General features: G+C 37.3%; 2 protein-coding genes across 9 annotated transcripts in view; both read right to left on the bottom strand.

Annotated features, from left to right (window-relative positions):
• Window positions 1-832: 832 nt before the first annotated feature.
• On the bottom strand, window positions 833-5,445 carry scamp2l (secretory carrier membrane protein 2, like). Its single transcript, XM_056748061.1, has 9 exons — window positions 5,080-5,445; window positions 4,393-4,470; window positions 3,608-3,679; window positions 3,396-3,516; window positions 3,183-3,311; window positions 2,938-3,097; window positions 2,429-2,530; window positions 1,918-2,035; window positions 833-1,609 (listed from the first exon to the last, which is right to left on the bottom strand). The coding sequence occupies exons 1-9, from the start codon at window positions 5,134-5,136 to the stop codon at window positions 1,481-1,483; spliced, it is 966 nt and encodes a 321-aa protein (XP_056604039.1). The 5' UTR covers window positions 5,137-5,445; the 3' UTR covers window positions 833-1,480.
• A 242-nt stretch (window positions 5,446-5,687) lies between these two features.
• Window positions 5,688-20,090, bottom strand: part of myo9aa (myosin IXAa) — a 98,035-nt gene continuing 83,632 nt past the window's right edge. For 6 of the 8 annotated variants that reach the window (XM_056759499.1, XM_056759425.1, XM_056759278.1 and 3 more), the window contains 17 exons: window positions 18,716-18,819; window positions 18,318-18,448; window positions 17,741-17,952; window positions 17,546-17,662; window positions 17,148-17,336; window positions 15,632-15,679; window positions 15,432-15,543; window positions 15,125-15,186; window positions 14,845-15,037; window positions 14,502-14,630; window positions 13,500-13,605; window positions 13,252-13,383; window positions 12,960-13,083; window positions 9,166-9,219; window positions 7,802-8,004; window positions 7,549-7,691; window positions 5,688-7,472 (listed from right to left, as the gene is read on the bottom strand). In XM_056759499.1, the coding sequence (XP_056615477.1) occupies window positions 7,054-7,472; window positions 7,549-7,691; window positions 7,802-8,004; window positions 9,166-9,219; window positions 12,960-13,083; window positions 13,252-13,383; window positions 13,500-13,605; window positions 14,502-14,630; window positions 14,845-15,037; window positions 15,125-15,186; window positions 15,432-15,543; window positions 15,632-15,679; window positions 17,148-17,336; window positions 17,546-17,662; window positions 17,741-17,952; window positions 18,318-18,448; window positions 18,716-18,819 (2,478 nt within the window). In that variant the 3' untranslated portion in view covers window positions 5,688-7,053. The remainder of the gene's footprint in view (window positions 7,473-7,548; window positions 7,692-7,801; window positions 8,005-9,165; window positions 9,220-12,959; window positions 13,084-13,251; window positions 13,384-13,499; window positions 13,606-14,501; window positions 14,631-14,844; window positions 15,038-15,124; window positions 15,187-15,431; window positions 15,544-15,631; window positions 15,680-17,147; window positions 17,337-17,545; window positions 17,663-17,740; window positions 17,953-18,317; window positions 18,449-18,715; window positions 18,820-20,090) is intronic. The other 2 variants (XM_056759752.1, XM_056759347.1) reach the window with 1 other exon arrangement.

Genomic DNA, 20,090 nt, shown 5'->3' on the forward strand with positions numbered 1-20,090 from the left:
TGGCTAACAAAAGATTAATCGCGATTAATCGCATCCAGAATAAAAGTTTGTGTTTACATAATATATATCTGTGTGCTGTGCATAATCATTTTGTATTTATTAACACATACACATCCATGCATATATTTAAGAAAAATAAAAAAATAATTAAACTTTTATATATAATTTCAATTGTTGGTGAATGTAAATAAATACATGTAAATATTTGCTAAATATGTATACATGTGTATGTGTTTGTATTTGTAAAAACATAATTAATATGCACAGTACATAGACATATATTATGTATAAAGAAACTTTTATTCTGGTTGCGATTAATCTTGATTAATCTTTTGACAGCCCAAACATATATATATATGGAAACTACAGTAAGCAACATTTATTTACTGCACAAGCACACATTTCAAACTAAATCAAGTTTTTAATGATGAGACTCATTGAAGACATAAGACATTTAAAGATGTTTTGCTTGTCAAATGTTACTTGATACTAAAAAAATATGACTAATGCTGAGAATGACATGAACTAAGATTTATTGAGCTGTAAAAGTATTAACCCTTGTTAGTTTGTGTTATGGAATGCATTAACAAATGTTCATAAATCCAAGGTTACAGTAAAGTGTTACCAAATGGAGATCGTAGTTCTCTTATTTTGATATTATAAGTACACTCTTGCACTCTGCTGTTGCGTGTTGGGTATGATTTACAGACTATATTGGGTACTTGTTACAGTTGAGTCACATCCAGTGATGTTTTCACTTCCTAAAACACACAATTTCTCAAAAGACAACACATTTCTGGCCCATGTTGTATAAAAGTAAATTGAAGAGAAGTTAAGAACATACTCGGAATATGTTTTATTCAATAATTGTAAAACATGAGCAGTCCACCCAAGCCTGCACAACAAAATAAAATCTCAGTTTATAAATATGTACAACTTTTGTTCATAGTTAAGAACACTGCAATACCAGCATATCAATATAACACGACTGTAACGTGAAGAAACAAACATATTTCAACACGACAGTACTGTTGTTCAATCAGAAGAATCGTTCTAAATACATTTTGTAACTAATAAAGCAAGGCCACCAAATGCTAAGCTTTTCTTAGGAAACTGTTGTTCAAATGTTACCATTAATAAAACTATTACCAATAATGACATGTAACTACGGTACCAAAAACAATCTTCACCACAAATACATACAGAAGAGACAAAAACAATTATTCAAATGTATACATTCATATAAGAAATTGTGCCTTTGAGACACGTTTTACGAATTTAACTTGGAGGTAACCAACTGCATGTAAAGTGTGTAATCGTAATATCAGCCTCACAGATCGACATTTAATTTTTAGTAATACAATGATTATATTGCATCAGTAAACCTTCTGCACGGAAAGTTTAAGGAAACTGTTCTGTGATACTCGTGCATTGGTGAAGTATTGAGAGTCTTTAGTGTTTGGGGATAATAGTGCAGAGTTCAGCGTACAGCCGCAGAAGCCGCAGTGGCTGCGGCGCTCTGGAAGGTTCGGTTAGTAACCACCCCCTGAGAAAACTCCTCCTGGGCTTTCTGGAAGCTCGCACCCGTTCGCCTGTACATTGAGTGAACCTGAAGAGACAATTTACAGTTTCATTGTATCTCTGTACAATATATGTGAAAGAAAAAATATCAACAGAAGAATATTAAACAAATAAACACGAATAACAAAATTGTGGTCATTGCAAAACATGTATCATATATCACAACTGGCTTTACAATCTGATTGGTTCTTATGTGAAATGCAAGAAACAATGATTATTTAAGAGGTCATGAGGTTGAGTAAATTTTAAGAGAATTTTAATATTTTTTGGTGACCTATTCCATAAGACTTGTGGAGACAATAGTTTATTATTGATTTATATTCAAAATGTTCTTACCAATTTCAGTAAGATGACTGAGAGCACAGCGTTAGCAGTGAAGAATCCCGCCACTACCATCATGAACACTGACACTAGGATGTTAGTATTGATCATAGAGAGGGCTGTGATCCAGCCACTGAAACACAAACGATACATATTACAGCTTTTGTATACACTTTCAGTTACGCAATCAATAAAATTTACAATACAATAAACAGACATGACAACCCTAAAATATTTCACGATTGTTTACATGAAAGCAGTAGTAAGCGTTGTTCTTTATCAAGAGACAGTAAAGTAAAATCAGGGGACGAGCCAGAAAATTGTAAATGAAGAACGCAAGGATGCTTCACCCGAGATCATGTGACCATGAGGGGTCTGTAAAAAATACAGGACAGAGCTCAGAGACCCCAGAAAATAAAAACCCCATCAGATCACAAAGAAGGATCTGTCAAAGACAAGTACAAAAATAAAAACGGGTAGAGAAGAGGAGTCACTGGCAGAAGCATCAGGTGATGGAGCATCTCACCTGTTTCCCCAGCTGGGGATCCCAACACTTTGAATGATGTACACGATCACTTGGAATGAGAAAATGAAGAAGAAAAAGAAGAAGTTGAAGGAGCTGTCAGATCTGCAATGAAAACACAAAGATTAGTTATAAAAGACCATGGTTCAGGGTGCTCTGAAGCCACATTAAAGGAGTAGTTCACCTTCAAAATGAAAATTCGGTTAGACATTAGTCTGAACTAAGGAATCAAAAACTTTTGACCATAAAACATTTATTGTGGTTTGATAGTCATCAATTACAAGCATAACACTAAATTCATGATGAGGCACGATCATGCTACTTAAGCTACTGAGACCCGGCAACATTATATTATCTCTAGTCTACCTTACGGTTATTAATTACCACTATAACAATTTTAGACACATTCATTTAAGGTCAAAAAGTTGCTTGTGAGCGCTTTAATAGAACGGGATTCTTTTCTTCATGCAAAATACATTTTAGAAATACTGAAAGGACTCCAGTAAACTCACCTGAAGGCCTTGTAAACGGGTCGGTACCAGCAGACGAAAGCGCCAGGAGTGAACAGAATAAACCAGAGGATTGACAGTCCAAAGTCCACTCCATTTTGAGGAGACAGAGTGAAATAAGCCAGACAGGCCAGCAGGTTGAGGAACAGCGTCACGCTGTGATCTGGGGAAAAAGCAGCGTACCTTTCTGCACGTGACAACTACGTTTAAGACACTGCATCATTCCCAACACACTAAACATCACTTACACATCCAGAGGTAGTACAACATCCTGCAAACCCTCTGAAAATCCCCAGGGATCTCTTCATCGAAGTCCTGATAGAAGCATGGTTTTATCGGGAAGAACCTTGGCAATGGAGGCCAGTTGTTTTGTTTACCTGTGAGCAAACAGTACTCTTTATGTCAAGACTGTGAACGCCCTCGGAAACTCATACAGAATGAAATAAACAGCGATGGCTCACCTTGTGTAGTACCTCGATCTCGATCTCGAAGCTCTTGCTCTTTGCGTTCCAGCTCCGCGGCCTTCTTTTCCAGCTCCTCTTGCTGACGGAGAAGTTCGGCTTGTCCTGCAGCTGCACTGGCCTGATGGAGAAGTCACACACATGCTGGTTTCATACAGATGCACAGGTGCGATATATAATTCAGCATTAATGTTATTCAGTGGTGCAGTAACCTGCGGACTGGACTCTACTGTTGTCTGCAGGACGGCTGGTTGGGTGGTGGCGATGGGAATGGTGCGGCCGTCCTTAAATGAGAGTGAGAAAATATTCAATGCCAAGCAATCTTAAATGTGTTCCTATGTTAAAGGAAAAAATGGGTAACACAATGCAATACGTTTCTATTTGTTTACAATAGTTTATACTATGTACAGTCTTTTACAATTTTCATGTTTGCTATCATTTCGTTTTTCTTATTTCTATATTTTCGTTTCTTCTTTTCTTTATAGTAAAGCTGCTTTGGAACAAGGCAATTTACTATAGAAATGGAAAGTCAAAGCCATGGACCCTCGTGGTCCTTTCCAGATCCTACTGCCCTTTCACCTCCCCTTTAGCCCCCTTGTCTCTCTCTCCTGTCGCCCAAACATAAATAAATAAAATGTTTTAATGTAATTTAACTATGTTAAACAAAACATCTGCAGTGCTATTCATTTCAACATTTATTAATAAATTTAGAAAATAAATAAATTGCATGTGTGAATGCACAATGAACGACCATATAACTTACAATACGAATGTATTTCTATTAACTAACAATAATACGTACTGTCAAAATATATAGCTTTTATTAGTTCATGTAGTAAAAATGAATTTCTTTTTGATTTATAATCGTTCGATTTCATTCACCACAACCACACAGAAAAAAACAACACAGAATTGCAGTCACATACATGTATCGTATGAATCTTGCATACACATTTCAATGTTTTTTATTGGAAATAAAAGAAACAGTCATGCTTACTAGAGAACTGGCAGTGAAGGGGTTAAACTCTCCTATTCCATCAGCAGAAGTGTCTGTCACCTGAGTCACTGATGGATCCTGTCAGACACATTAAATATATCAACATGTCTATATCATATTCTTTAAACTCTTGATATGATTATTGTATAAAACTCTAAACACGTTGGCACTAAGGTTCTGGTTTGTTTTTGTTGTACAGTATAAATACCACCGAATATACATTTAGTACAACAGTAAAAACTGATTTTAAAAACAGTAAACTGTTATATAAACACCCAAGACCCATTGGATGAACCTGTTGAATATGTATAACTTACAGTATGGCCTTCTGACACCTGTCGCGTGAACTAACGTCATCGCTACTAAGCGTTACACAACGTCAAAGTTCTTCCATAAACAGACCATGTGTGGGTTAAAACTACGCATAAATCTCAGGTTTTACTCTTAAATAATAAAGTAAAACAACGCAAATAGTTTTAAGAAAACAACACTTCCTGTATCGTCACGACAACGTGATTGGCTTAGCCTGAAAAAGGCGCAACTCGATTGGCTTGAACCCCTGTCAATCAAACCTCACCGTTACAAAAGCGCAGCCTCCAAGAGGCCAAACCAACCAAACAGGTTTACAGCGCACAAAACTTTTAACATAAACTAGTATATAATAGTGATAATTGATCAGCTCTTTACCTGAAAAGGATTGACATCCACTGGCTCGGCAAAGGGGTTGTGCTCAAATCCGGACATCGTGCCTGTCTGTAGGTACAGGTGTGCTGGTGCTCGCTGTACCTGCCGTCTCTCGTATCTCCCTGAGAGCTCACGCCGCACTGCGCATGCGTGATAGATTGAGTCCTTACGTCACGGCGGGCTATTGCGCTCACATTACGCCCAATGAAACCGATACGGCTTGAGTTCGGATACCACCAGTACCCTATTAAGGGCAGTATCTATCTAGCTCCCTATCTACTGACAAAATTATCATAATTACCATGTTTATAAATGTAATAAAATGAAAGATTTGAGGATAAATCACACAGTGACGTTAATACACGTGTCATTCATTCCTGGGTTTGTCATAATCTGAGCCAAACTTTTGAGTCGTCACATTTAAGGCAACAGCAAGACAGGTTTGACTTCCCTCAGACAATGACAAATCCCAACGTGAGCAAACTCTTAATAAGAGCGGAGCAGGTCAAACAGGTCCTTCACCTTTTACATCCTGCATTCACACTAAACATGTGGTGTAGAGAAACAGTAATACAATCAGAGTACACAAATCTCATTTCATGAACCACGTCTTATTTGTTCAAAACGTAATTTATTTTACAACCACTGACATTTTTGTCTTCCATAAGAAATATTTGTTCAACACACGGCTCCAAGCGACAGACGCCACACATCTCAGGCGTGTGACCCGTGTCAGCAACGAATGAGTTCTACAACAACACAATATAAATTCATATTCTTAACTCTGGGCTTGATTTCATTCGTCTACACACTCCGTGACACCATTACATCAGACAAACCTTGAGAATCACAATTTATGGGCGACATCATTTAAGACCTTTGCAGAATCCAGAAACGTTTCGCCGATACACATTCACCGCTTCATCTCCAGGTTTCTGATGTTGTGAATGACACTAACAAATAGTGATGGAGTGAGAGGACATATCGAGGTCAACATTACGAGAAATAAACCACAAAGCCGTGCGTCTTTAAAAACAAATCCACTCTCCAAATGCACTCACGTGGATTATTACGGTCAATGAAAACATTTAAATAATTTGAAAAACAAGAGATATTATGTATATAAACAGAGGAAATCGTTCGATAATACATTAAGTATTTAAATTATTCTTGCAAAGGGGGAAACAATGCGGTGCATCAGATTTTTCCAAGAAAAATGATGTCATTTAAAATAATAATAGGTTATAATGGGTGTACTATGGTTTTGTATATTAACACTGCTTTATAGAACACGACTGACGCGGAAACATTAGGAGGAAACATTTTGTGTCCGAATGAATCCGAACGACTTGTGGATGGCTATGGTGATTTGAAAGACCTCGACCTTTGCTTGGTCCCTTTAATGGCATCGTTTCCCTCCAAGCAGCACAAACCTGACACAGCATATCAAGTTCTCGCACACAAACATTCACACAAACAATCTTTAACTCGCCAACGCATTCATTACCGATACGAGATATATGAATCCAACGTCCCAGCGGTCACTGGTGCGCTGTGCTTTATACACTTAATTTCACATATTATATTTATATAGCTCTATATATTCCAAGTAAATAAAATTTATTAAATAGGCTTAAGGGAAAATACATTGCGGAGGATGCTGCTTGCAATAGTTCTACATTGTAAACGTCGAAGCAGCCCATGAATTCGCGAAGTTCATCAATGGCTTCGTCTCCCGCCCTCGGAACTCGGCAGTCACAGAGCCGGCGATTGGAGAATCTTCCTTAGTGGAGTCGTTCGCCGTTCCATTTGCCCCGCCTTCCTCGTCTCGGACCCACAAACAAACACTCTCAGATCTTCAGCTCTGTCCTCAAGCGTTTCTCTCATCGTGGCACTTAAGGACTACAATGCAGCAAATGTGAACTAGCGGTGAGGAAAGAGCTCTTCTCCGCGTTTGACCGCGTAACCTCGTGACCTTCATACCATAAACTCGTTGTTGCCGTAAACCACCATCTGCTTAGGAGGCATGTCCGGGTCCCCCTTCCGCTCGTGCGGTTTCGTTGGGGAGCTCTTGGCACCCTGAAGCCGCAGTTTGCCTTTTTCGGGGTTGAACGTGCCTCGGCTGGTGAACTGTGGCCTCTCCTCTCCGTCATGCTCGGGGTGGTCCGTGCTGTCAGGTGGGCTGGACAGAACCGATCCAGACGGAGGTGAGTTGGACCGGAAACGTGACTTGCGGGGTCGGGTTCGCACGGGGAGGTTGGCGTAGGAGGACGACACGGAGGAGACGGTCGAACTGGAGTCTACGGAATCCAGGGACTCGGCCTGCTTCCGCAAAACGCGTCTGCTCTTCCCCTCTAACTTCTTGGGCCTGGAGGCAGCCAGCGCTGGGCCTCGCTCTGCTCGGAGAGGAAGAGGATATAGAATAAGGGGTGTGCTGGAAATGCACTTGAGCACATGAACACAGATACTCACCGGAGAAATCCGATCCGGCTCCCTCGGAGTCCACGTTGAGATTTTCAGAACTGTCTGCGGTGCCTATCGACGCCTCGGACTCCAGCGTCTCATCATCCGACGCCCGCGGCTCCAGGGCCAGCATCTCAAAAGTCAACTCTTCCCTTTTGGGGTGAAGATCAAACGTGTGTCAGATCTTTGAATCATTTCATTAAAGAAACATTGTGTGAAAATGTTGTACGCCTAGCAACCGAAGAGAGATGGGGAGTCTTACTTCTCTTTTTGTAGATGTTCGATCTGTTCAGTCAGAACTTTCTCTTCCTGCTGCATGGCCACCTGCTGTTGCTCGGACACCTCTGGGGCTCTGGAGATTTCGTCGTCTACGCTTTCTAGCGGCACGTCTGGGGCAGTCGGAGAGCGAGGACTCACTGGAGGTGATGGTGTGGGATGTCTCACCCTGTGTCCCTGGCCTTTACCCTGTAAAGCCAAAACAAAGCATAACAATTATGGAAATATTAATGATTTACAGTGTTATTCTAAACTCACCCTGACTGTTCTACAGCTAATATGGATAAAGGGTCTAAAATTAACTCTTAAAACTAGATAATGGCTAATGGATGAGTCACATTTTTTAACTAGCTATTTTCCTAAAGAGGATAAAGGGATCGAAAACAGAAATAGAAATTCTATCACAATGTATTCACCCTCATGTCATTCAAAATCTGTTTTTGACTCTTGCTTCTGTGAAACACAAAAGAAGATATTTTGAGAAAGGTCTCGGTGGTTTGGTTACCATACAATGGAAGTCAATGGGTCCAATTCTAGGTTATGTTTAGTTTACTAAAATGACAACTTTGAAAATGTTCCTGTATATTGAACTTATTGGCAAAACTTAAACTAGACAAAAAATCAGAAATAAGTTTAAAGCACTTAAATAATAAACAAAAGCCAAAATAAAACTTAAAAAATGAACCTTATTAAACAATATAAAAATATCAAGAAAATAACAATAAATGATAGAAGCATAAAACAAAATTGTTAAAAAATGTAACTAAAATGAACATAAAAACTAAAATCTAAAAATGAAAGCTAGTTAAAAATATTATTAATAAAACTAAACAAAACTATAGACGACAACTCTGGTCCAATGTTGTTTGGGTACCAACAATCTTCAAAACACCTCAAAATGTCTTCTATTGTCTCCCACAGAAGACTTCAAATCATACAGGTTTGGAATAACACGAGAGTGAATAATTATGAACGAATTTTCATTTTCCTGTCAAATATCCCAGGACCAGTTTCATTTGTCAAAGTCTATTTTCTATTGAACTAGACATCGGAATGGACAACAAACTATCATTACCTTTCTTAATGTATCAAACTGCTCAATACCAACAAGAAATGAAAAGAAAAACAAGCGGCATTTAGGCACAAAGGGTGAATAGAAACAGAAACGTTTGTCATGCAAGTCATGCAATGTAATATTTTGACAATGAAATGTGACTGAGGTGATTTGGTCTGAATGAATGAATCCCTAGTGAATTAGTCTTGAGTTTGTCTCTCATGTGATCATGAGAACAGATGAACCTCACAGTGCTGGATGAGACAGAGATGACTTTACACACTGTAAATACATACCGCTGCAGCACTGCGGGTTATGTTCATGAATCTAACAGCAATTATTACAGGCCTCTGGATTCGAGAGGAAAGCAAAGTTAGAAGGGGTTAGGGGAGGAGAGAATGGGGTTAGCAGGAAGACCGAAGTTCCTGGATTCTATCAGTTTTGAGTTTGCAAACTAACTTTCATTTCATGCTTTCATTTCCATCACAATTTAGTGCATTAGGATTAAGGTCAGGGTGTGAATATGTGATAAACAAAATATGTCCTATCGTGTTGATCAACATTTGGGTTGGTCTTGGAACAACGTTCCTGTCAAATCCCGAAAAGCAGCTCTACAAAACCATACACATATGTACATCATACTGATTCTAGTGCACTCATTAGTTCTGACATTTTAGACTTGTTTATGGCAAAATACCTTAAATAAATTCATTCGAGTTGTATGTTTTTACTCAGCTTTTATAATGATTGTGCATTCTAGTTGAACATTTATCTGATCAAGTTTACTGTTCGTTTGAATTTATTTAATAACTGGTTGATACTAATATTGCTGAAATATACATTTCATACTCAGTATTTTTGTTTAGTTTTCTAGTACAAATGTCTTGTTCGTATTTTAAATATTTTGTAAATTGAAAAAATAAGTTCATGCCTAAAACAAGAATACTATCTACCAGTTATCTACAATTTTTCTAACATTTTTTTTATTTTTTCTGACCTTTTTTGTATCAAGCATAAACAACATTTTGTAATGAAATGAAAACACAAGATTATTATTCTTACAAAAAATGTTTCTCACTTTATGGTATCAAGCATAAACTACATTTTAAATCAATATTTAAATGTATTAAATAAATTGCAAGATTTAATAATTTAAGGAAACTATCTTAAAGGGACAGTTCACCCAAAACAATATTCTGTCATCATTTACTCACCTTCGAGTTGTCCCAAATCTGTATAAATGTCTTTGTACTGATGAACATAGAGAAAGATATTTGGAAGAATGCTTGTAACTAAACAGTTATTGGTCACCATTGACTACCATATTAGGAAAAATTCCTTTATTTATTTTTGTTCTGTTGAACACAAAAGAAGATATGATGATGATAGTTGTAGTGCTTCAATCCTCAATGAATCTGCCCCCCCAAACTTTACTTTTATAAATGTTTGCAGAGCTGTTAGGAGAGGTGGAGGAATAGCTGCTCTATTTAAAGATCTCTTTGAGTGAAAGCAATTTTTACTTGGTGACTACCTGTCCTTTGAATACTTGAGTATTGCTTTAAAAGGTGCACCACGCATTCTGTTTACAATTATTTACAGACCTCCCAAATACTCCCCAGTCTTTGTTGATGATTTTCAGAACTGCTATCAGCTATTTCCTCAGAATTTAAAAAAGAGATTCATAAATGAGAACACCAGTGAGCTATTTATGAATGCTATGTCTCTGTCACCGAGTATATCTGCAGACTCTATGGATGTTCTCCTCGATAGCTTTAATGCAAAAGTCGAAAATGCTATCGATGCCATTGCTCCAGTAAAGGTCAAGGCGATAACTGGCAGGCATAAAGCACCCTGGAGAAACACACCAGAAGTTCATGAAAAGAACATGCAGAAAAGCAGAGCGTATGTGGCAAAAAACCAAACTTGAAGTTCACTATAACATCTATAAAGACAGTCTGGATGCCTTCAATGTTGACTTAGGCAAAGCTAGACAGAATTTTTTCTCTAATATTATAAACTCCAAAATAAATAACACTCGCACCCTTTTTTTCAACTGTAGAGAGACTAACAAATCCCCCTAGTCAAGTTCCAAGGGAAATGCTGTCTGATGACAAATGCAATGAGTTTGCAACTTTTTTCCATCAAAAGATCAGTAATATCAGAATGGAAATCGCCAAAGCTCCATGTGTCAGTCAGGTCAGTCTGACTTCAGTACATCAGAAATGAGTAACTTTGCCTGAATTTCAGACAATTGATCACAAAACCCTGGAGGAAACGGTACAGCATCTTAAGGGGTCAACTTGCAGCCTTGACGCACTTCCCACATCCTTTTTCAAAAGAGTGTTTAACTGTTTGGAAGCAGACCTCCTAAAAATAGTTAATACCTCACTGCTCTCAGGAACTTTCCCAGAGTCCCTAAAAAATGGCTTTCTGGATTGGTACTTAAATGGTTTGGGTCATACCTTAAAGGGAGAGGTTACCATGTGAACATAGGCAACCATAAATCTGACTGGACACCCACGACTTGCGGTGTTCCACAGGGCTCAATTCTTGCACCGCTCCTCTTCAACTTAGTATATGCTCCCACTTGGCAAAATATTGAAAAATTACCAAATTGCCTACCACAGCTATGCAGATGAGACTCAGATCTACCTAGCCCTCTCACCCAATGACTACAGGCCTATTGACTCTCTTTGCCAATGCATTGATGAAATTAACAGCTGGATGTGTCAAAACTTCCTTCAGTTAAATAAAAACAAAACTGAAGTCATTGTTTTTGGTAACAAGGATGAAACTAACAAGATAAACACATACCTTGACTTAAGAGGTCTAAAGACACAAAGTAAGGTAAAACATCTTGGTGTCATTTTAGAGTCTGTCCTTAGTTTCAGCAGTCATGTCAAAGCAATAAGCAAATCAGCGTACTACCATCTCAGAAACATAGCCAGAATCAGATGTTTTGTCTCAAGCAGAGATTTAGAGAAACTAGTTCATGCTTTCATCACCAGCAGGGTGGATTACTGTTACAGACTCCTTACAGGTCTTCCCAAAAATACCATCAGACAGCTGCAGCTAATACAGAACGCTGCTGCCAGGATTCTGACCAGAACCAAAAAATCTGAGCATATCACTCCAATCCTCAGGTTCTTACACTGGTTACCAGATACTTTTAGAATCAACTTCAAAGTATTATTAATTGTCTATAAATCACTTAATGGTCTAGGACCTAAATACATCTCAGATATGCTCATTGAATATAAACCAAACAGACTTCTCAGATCATCAGGATCAAGTCAGTTAGAGATAACAAGGGTTCACTCAAAACAGTTTAGTCATTACGCCACCCGTAGCTGGAATCTGCTTCCAGAAGACATCAGACGTTCACCAACAGAAGCTTCTTTTAAATCCAGATTAAAAACACACTTGTTTAGCTGTGCATTCACAACCTGAGCACTGTGCTAGGTTTACATCAACTGCACTTCTATTTCTAATTTATTTGTATTAATTAATTTTTACTTTTTATATATACACTCACACTTTTGATCAATTTTATTGCTGTTTTATTATTTCTTAAAATCATAAAAAGTATTTTTGATCTTAAATTATTTGCATTTTAAAGCTTATTTCTTTCTGTCAATCGTTTTATGTAAAGCACTTTGAATTGCCCTTGTGTATGAAATGTGCTGTATAAATAAACTTGCCTTGCCTTGCCTTTTGAAGAATATAGGACAACAAACAGTTCTGGGGCACTTTTTACTACTATTGTAATTTTTCCTCCTATGGTAGTCAATGGTGGCGAAGAACTTTTTGGTTACAAGCATTCTTCAAACAAAGAAATGGATTACTCACTCTCAAGTTGTTCCAAATCTGTATACAAGACAGAATGTTCATTGCTTTGGGTGAACGGTCCCTTTAAATAATTTTGCTTCTCAAGTAAATGTATTGTAATTCAAGAATTTTTAGACATTTGTACTAGAAAACAAGACAAAAATACTAAATAAGAAAGTCCTACTTATCAGAATCACTTTAAGTTTTGGAAATCTGGCTTATTTGCAGTTGATGTCTTAAGCTTTTCTTTTATGTCTCGTACCATAGACCTGCGGATGAAAGTTAGCCGACTCTTGGCTTTGTTCTCAGCAAACTCCAGAGTGTTGATGTCCTTCAATCTGGCCTTGTACTTATTCATCTGCTCACAAATGATCAGCTCCACACACCTGTGACAAACACAACTATTAATGACATTATCATTTTGGCCTTTTTTATTTGAGAGGATAGCACTTGGGAATGTCGGGCATCGGCTCTGACATCACAAAGCTCTTCAAAGCTTTAATAAAATCAAAGTCTGTAGCACGGTAAAAAAAAATAGATAAGTTGCTCATTACGCTGTGGTTTTCCCGATGTCCTGAACGCTCTGCAGAGGATCAGTAGTGTCAGGACAGCGCAGGATGCAGGGAGCGAACACAATGGCCAGCGCGTTCGCAGACATGCGATTGGTCTCCTCCTGCAGAGCAATCCTGTAGACACCATATATAACATCACATGACATGATAATTTATTAGGCCTTTTACAATTATACAGACACAATGTAACAGTTCAAGATTGCTGTTGTTTTCGTAAAAGAGACTCTTACCTGACCAAATGGAATATGAGGCGCTCAAGTGTGTTCAGATGGGTTCTAGCGAGCTGGTCGATTATAGAATAAACCCCTCGAATCACTTCTTTCTTATCTTGGAGACCTACAGAAACATCACAACTAATATATAAATGCCATGTTGTAATACTGTTTGTTAAAGTAGTTTTACAAACTAAAGAATGTGGTGAATACATGAATGCAGAATCAAATTTAACATAAACTTAAAGGGCAAGTTCACCCAAAATTGACAATTCTGTCATGGATTACTTGATCTCAAATTGTTTCAAATCTGTTTAAATTTCTTTGTTCGATCGAACACAGAGAAAAATATTTGTACGAATTTCTTGGACCACATTGACTACCAAAGTAGAAAAAATGAGGACGGTAGCCAACAGTGCCCCAGAACTGTTCTTCGAAATATCTTCTTTGTCTTCAACAGAACAGAGAAAGCTATAAAGTATTTTTCCTACTATGTTAGTCAATGCTGGTCAAGAACTGATGGTTACGTGCATTCTTCCAAATATCTGTGTTCATCACACTTATTCATACAGATTTGGAACAACTCGAAGGCGAGTAAATGATGACGGAATTTTTATTTTCGGGTGAACTGTCCCTTTAAATGAATTCATTTAATTGACACGATGAACATTATTTAACAAATCTTCCGTATTTAACGTGTTTAGAAACAAAGGATTTGCATTTCTTTGAGTTTTGCTAAGTAATTATCCCATATTATTCTTCTATAATTTTGTTTTCTTAAATGAACAAAATTAACCAAATTTCCCTAAAAATCCCATTCAACTGATATAAATGTTTAAAAAAATACCATTCACTTAAGCATACCGTCTCAGAGATTCAGACACCAAAAATAGACACATTTCATTTTTAATTAAATTTTGTACAGTTATTGATATTATTGGTCGCACCACATGATTAGTGTTGGCTAGCGTCAGTGAGCCATGTAGAGAAAATAAAACGGGACAGAAGCAGACGGCGTACCCATAGCTCGCAGAAACTCCTCATACAGTTCAAAGGTCAGCAGAGGATTGGGAAGATCCCGTAACCACTGTTTAAAAACACTGGCGATCACGTGAATATTGTAGTCGTCCAGATTTATGCTGTTAACATCTAAGACAAAAAACGAGACATCTTCAATGACTGGACACAGCACTTTCCATCATTTGCCTACAAAATAAACTTGGTCTTTTATAGGGCTGCATGATATTGAAGAAAAATACAATGTGGCATTACTTGCTAAATAATGCGATATGAAAATACTGAAAACTTTGTTGAATCAATTATAAACTGTATTAAAATATATTTAACAAATGAAAAGTCTCACCCGTGTCCAGACCCTGCTTCAGCTCTTTGCTCTTATTAGTGGATCCAGACTTCCTGTAGATGCCTTCAGTGTACAAGCCGTGCATTTCAATGTAGTTGATGAGTTTCTCCACAACTAAAGGCACGGACCGCTCGTCGTGGGTTAGACGGGTCAATTCCACAGCAAACTGCCGAGACGAGAGCTCGGGATCGTACTGCACACAGGACCGTAATATAAGCGACGACTTCTTTCATTTTATCACACCGATGTAATTCAAGTAGAAGAAAAATAAACTCTTTACCTTCTTGCTGCATTTGGTTGTCATCTTTTGACAGCACTTTCTGTGGCACGCATACCGGCACACTGCACAAGACACAGACATCTCATTGATTCTCACTTTCGCTGCACGTCAGCGCACGCGGCACACAATTAAACAAAATAAAACAAGCGCCGCCACCCAAAATAAACTCTAAGTCTGTGCCAACATTCCTCTCGCGCGGCGGAAAACATCCTGCGCTACAAAGCCGAACTGTTCTCCGCTCCAGCCGAGAGTCTGATGGGAAGCAATCTGATTATGCCGAATTGAATTCAGGGACTTCACAACTCACATTTGCAGACGCAGGCTTTGTCCATCATCCAGATGAGGGATGAGCAGTACTCGCAGTACGTGGGAATGCTGTATTGGGTGGATTTAAATATGTGGCCGTTGTGTTCTTCCACCTTAAAGAAATAAAACGCGGTGGCGTAAGACGCATGATGAAGGGAAATAAATAAAATAAAAAAAAAATCTGGTGATGGTTTTACGTACGATATCAGCATCCTTTTTCCTTCTCTTCTTGCGTTCTGGTTTGGTTACCTGTGAGGGGACAAACAGCCATCAGAACATAATAAAGTGTTTATCGATAGTTGCTGGTTTTGAGCAGGCTTGAAGGATGTTAACATTTTGCGTTGTGGACGTGACATAAAAATACTCAGAGAATGAATTTGTTAGGATTATATTTAACCATCTGTTTATATTTTACTGACCCCTGTTGAGTCTAAACATCAAAAAATGTCAGTCTATGAAAAAAAAATATATAAAAATGTGACAAAAAAAGAATGCGGTTTTTGGGAGACTATAAACTTGGGAGAAATCTTGGGAGATTTCTGCAAAATAAAATGCACAATCCTAGAGCAATAAAACCCAATAAATTGAGAAGGGATGCCTCTTTATAGAACATTAATTTTTTATTTTATATAAATTTTCATGTGTCCATTTATGAAGAACATGTAGCTTTATGGATGTTACAATCCTGAAAATTATACTTACCTGACTTTGAAAATCATGCACAAAAAATGAAACAAATGCTTTACAAGAGAGATCTCACATGGGCATTTGAACCACCAAATGTTAAAATCTTTGCTTATAACAAAGTAAAAACCGCTGATAAAAACGTAGACTGCTCAAACGCATTTCACACAAACAAGCAGCTCTGTCTAATCCACCTGCAAAACTGTATCGCACGTGTGCTACACTATACATTTTTTTCGTAGCACAGAGATTTTTCATAGCATGTGCAACAACCCTGTTACATATTTAGGAAATATTTACATGAATTTATTTACATATTAATTTTTTACAACAACTTAAATTATATATAAATGTTAAAGGTACAGTTTGTAGAAATCGCCGCTAGAGGGCACACGATCAAAACAACAAGAATCCCATAGCTTGATGACGCTGTGTAGAATATACTTTAAAATATTTGGAAGAATGTCAGTAACCAAATAGATCTCATCCCCGTTGACTCCCATAGTATTTATTTTCCCAACTATGGCAGGTTATGGGGTTTGGATGAACTATCCCTTTAAATGCAGTGGTGTGAAAAAATATTTGTTAGTTATTTGCATATTTGTCATGCTTAACTGATTCAGATCATCAAACAAATGTTTATATTACTCAAATAAAATAAATTAAAAGGAAATACAAAATGCAGTTTTTAAATGACGTTTTTATTTATTAAGGGAAAAAACAATCCAAACATTTCTGACCCTATGTGAAAAAGTAATTGCATATTGAATTTTTTCTTTGTGTAATATTACATTTTTTTGATGATCTGGATCATTTAAGCATGACATATGCAAATATGCATAAAAACTCAAAAATCAGGAAGGGGGAAAATACTATTTTACACTACTGTAAGTGCGTGTGAATACAAAATGAATTGCACAGTACACAGACAAATATTATGTAAACAAACGTTTATTCTGGATGCGATGAAATCACGATTCATGATTTGACAGTCCTAATATTATTATAATTTGGCTGTTGAAATGGTCCGTACCTTGTTCACAGCACTGTCCACAGGTTTGTGATTCATCATGAACTCATCGAGAAAGACTTTGAAGGTGTTGACCCAGACCTTCACCGGCGACTCGTTCCAGTCCCTCTGTTCCTGTCGCATGTTCTTCTCCAAGATTTGTTCAAAGAGAGCGTAGAGGTCCTTGTATCGAATGCTCTTCCCATCATCCATCTGTAGGAAGAACAAACAGTTCAAACCACATCTACAAAAACATCTGATTCTGTCCTAATAATATGCATCACGCTGTGATTAAATCTCACTGGTCCTGCTCAACTGATGCACAACAAATTATTACGTTTAGTATGGACCGGAAAATTGAATTAAAAAAAAGAAAAGTTTAGGATTGTCACAGTAATCTGTGATTATATGTTACTACTTACAGCTAAAGCTGTGGAGTACGAGTTGAAGATGTTCACGCGAAACTCCTTTAGTGCCTTTTTGAAGACGACATCCACCATTGTGTCTTTCTTACCGTCCTCCATGTCTAAATCGCTTATCTATAAAGGTAAAAAAAAAGATCTTTCATTCACGGTTACGACATTAGATGTGAGCTTTGTACATTTCAGAGACAGAACCTTCTTCATGAGGAAATCGTTCATGCTCCTGTAGTCATTGGCACATGTGAGAATCTGCAATGCATCGTTCTGCCACTGGGCGGGTTCAAGAGCCGCGCTGCTGATCTTCACGCTGCGTCTGCGCTTCACTTTAGGAGACGGCTCCTTGTTCTCTTTAAACTCCCTCTGTAAGGTCAGATCTGGGCTTCGGGGAGGCGACAAGTGCTCTGCACCTAAATAAACACAATAGAAGTCTTCTTTTGACAAATGAAGAGTTTATTTCCGAAATGAGATGTTATCGTGCATTCATTGTGTTTGTAATCTGTATTTTTTTGTTATTAGGGATTACATCAAAACAAACCAATTGCAGTTTTGATTGATATTAATTGGAATTCACAATAAAAAAACTGGATTTATCTCTTTTTGGAAATAAACTCTTCAAATTTTCTTTATAAAAATATAGCACAGACCATTGTTTTCCCACTAAGAGGTCTCAACAAACTTTCAAAGGGGTCTCAAGATGGGTTTATATATATAAAAAAATAACAAAACCTGTATTAAAAACTTATTTAATTGAGTAGCTTTCATCTCATCTCACCCTCTTCCATCATAAGTGATGTTTCAGGACAGTCTCCATCCAGAATATCACCACCACAAAACAGACGCTCTCGTGGCAGCTTCTTCTCTCCGCTCTTCGCTTTACCCCAAAAGCGCATTTTACCACGAGACCTGAAGTAAACAAACACATGTTGAGAATGAGTTTAAACACGTATATGAATATATATATTATTCTAATATTTTACCTAACACGTCCACTTTTGCTTTAAAATACAGTGCCAGAATGATACGAGACCGAGCAAAGGAAGACAAAGTCGTAATCTATTTCTTTCATTGGTTATTACTTGAACTCGTATAATGAGATACATTTTTACTGTAAAAATACATTTATATTGGAGTAAATGCAAGAAGAAATTTGCTGAGATATGTAAACATCACCTTCCGTCTCCGTGAGAGTGTTTTCTCAGAGCATCAGTTTTGCCCAGGTCACCAGAGGACATGACTTTATACATGCTCTTCTGTTCTTCAGCGCCTGAGACGGGCTGAAAAACACCATCATGTGCAGAATGTAAACACCAAACAATTCGCACAAGAATTAACATGTGACACTATGTTTGAGCTAGGCCTGTCAAAAAGATTATGCTTCTTCCTTTTTTGTACGCTGACAAGTGGTGACATTTTTAACCATCAAAAGGAGAAAGCTTAACACAGTTACGAGGCCCTAAGGGGTTACATCAATTTTCATATGTGACCTGCATGCACTGACAACCTACTAAGGGCAGAAAAGAACAATGGTAACACCTTGACATGTGACACAAATGAAAACAGATAACTGATGTTAATAAGAAAAGACTTAAGAGCGGTTATACAGAGAGAAGAAAAGAAGATGAATAGTTCAGATTGGCAATGTCCACAGCCTTCGCCTGGGTAAACTGCTGCGAGAGGAGGGAAAGAGCTAAATGCTGAAGCGTGCAATGATCTTATCCAAGAAGGCAGTGTGAGGAGCAGCTGAAGGTCTTGGTGTTGAGCTGAAGCACCTACAGTATAACTAACACAGTGGTTATTTCTAGACAAGCGCAGTGAAGAGTGCTTTGGGTTAAACATGAAATGTTTTAGCGTTTTATATCCGGAGAAGAAAGCAAACCTTTGATGGAGAGTATCCACATCTGTGCGGCCGAATCCATGAATTTTGCCTTACGTACATTGTGCATAGTTTTTGGTTTTATTTAAAGTAAAACCACAGTAACCACCACTTGACTATGATGTCAACACATTAAGAATGATTTAACCATGGTTTTCTAAATGCAGTAAACTATGGTAATACAAATGGTTAGCGGCAAATAAACATGGTTACTACATTTTACTATTATAAAACCATAACTTTAAACTGTTGTTTTAATATATTTAATAATTTAAATCATTATAATATTTTTTTATATTGTATTTAAAAAAATGTATAAATGAAGAGTTTATTTCCAAAATGAGATCATTCCGTTTAAAAAAAATCTTTTATCATGTTTGTTATTATGTTATCACGTTTTATCGAGTTGGTCAGCTGTATTCATGGATTAAATCAAAACAAACAAAATGCAGTTTGATTGATATTAATTGGAATGCAAAATAAAAAAAATCTCTTTTTGGAAAAAACTCTTTCTTTAAATATTTATATAAACTTTTATAACTAATATATGTCTATTTTTATTTTACTATACTGTATATTTTACTAGTTTTTGACAATGATTTGAAATTAGGGCTGTCAACGTTGACACACAACTTAATGAGATGACATGAATGATGTAGTCCAAAACTTAAT

The sequence above is a fragment of the Triplophysa dalaica genome, chromosome 1 (assembly GCF_015846415.1).
Source record: "Triplophysa dalaica isolate WHDGS20190420 chromosome 1, ASM1584641v1, whole genome shotgun sequence".
NCBI classification, from domain to species: domain Eukaryota; kingdom Metazoa; phylum Chordata; class Actinopteri; order Cypriniformes; family Nemacheilidae; genus Triplophysa; species Triplophysa dalaica.

Excerpts from the sequence above, each read along its gene's own strand:
- scamp2l (XM_056748061.1), bottom strand. The coding sequence starts at position 5,136 with ATGTCCGGATTTGAGCACAACCCCTTTGCCGAGCCAGTGGATGTCAAT. Across the intron at positions 4,471-5,079 it reads TGGATGTCAATCCTTTTCAG|GATCCATCAGTGACTCAGGT; the intron begins GTAAAGAGCTGA and ends TGTGTCTGACAG. Across the intron at positions 3,312-3,395 it reads AGATCGAGGTACTACACAAG|GTAAACAAAACAACTGGCCT; the intron begins GTGAGCCATCGC and ends GTTTGCTCACAG.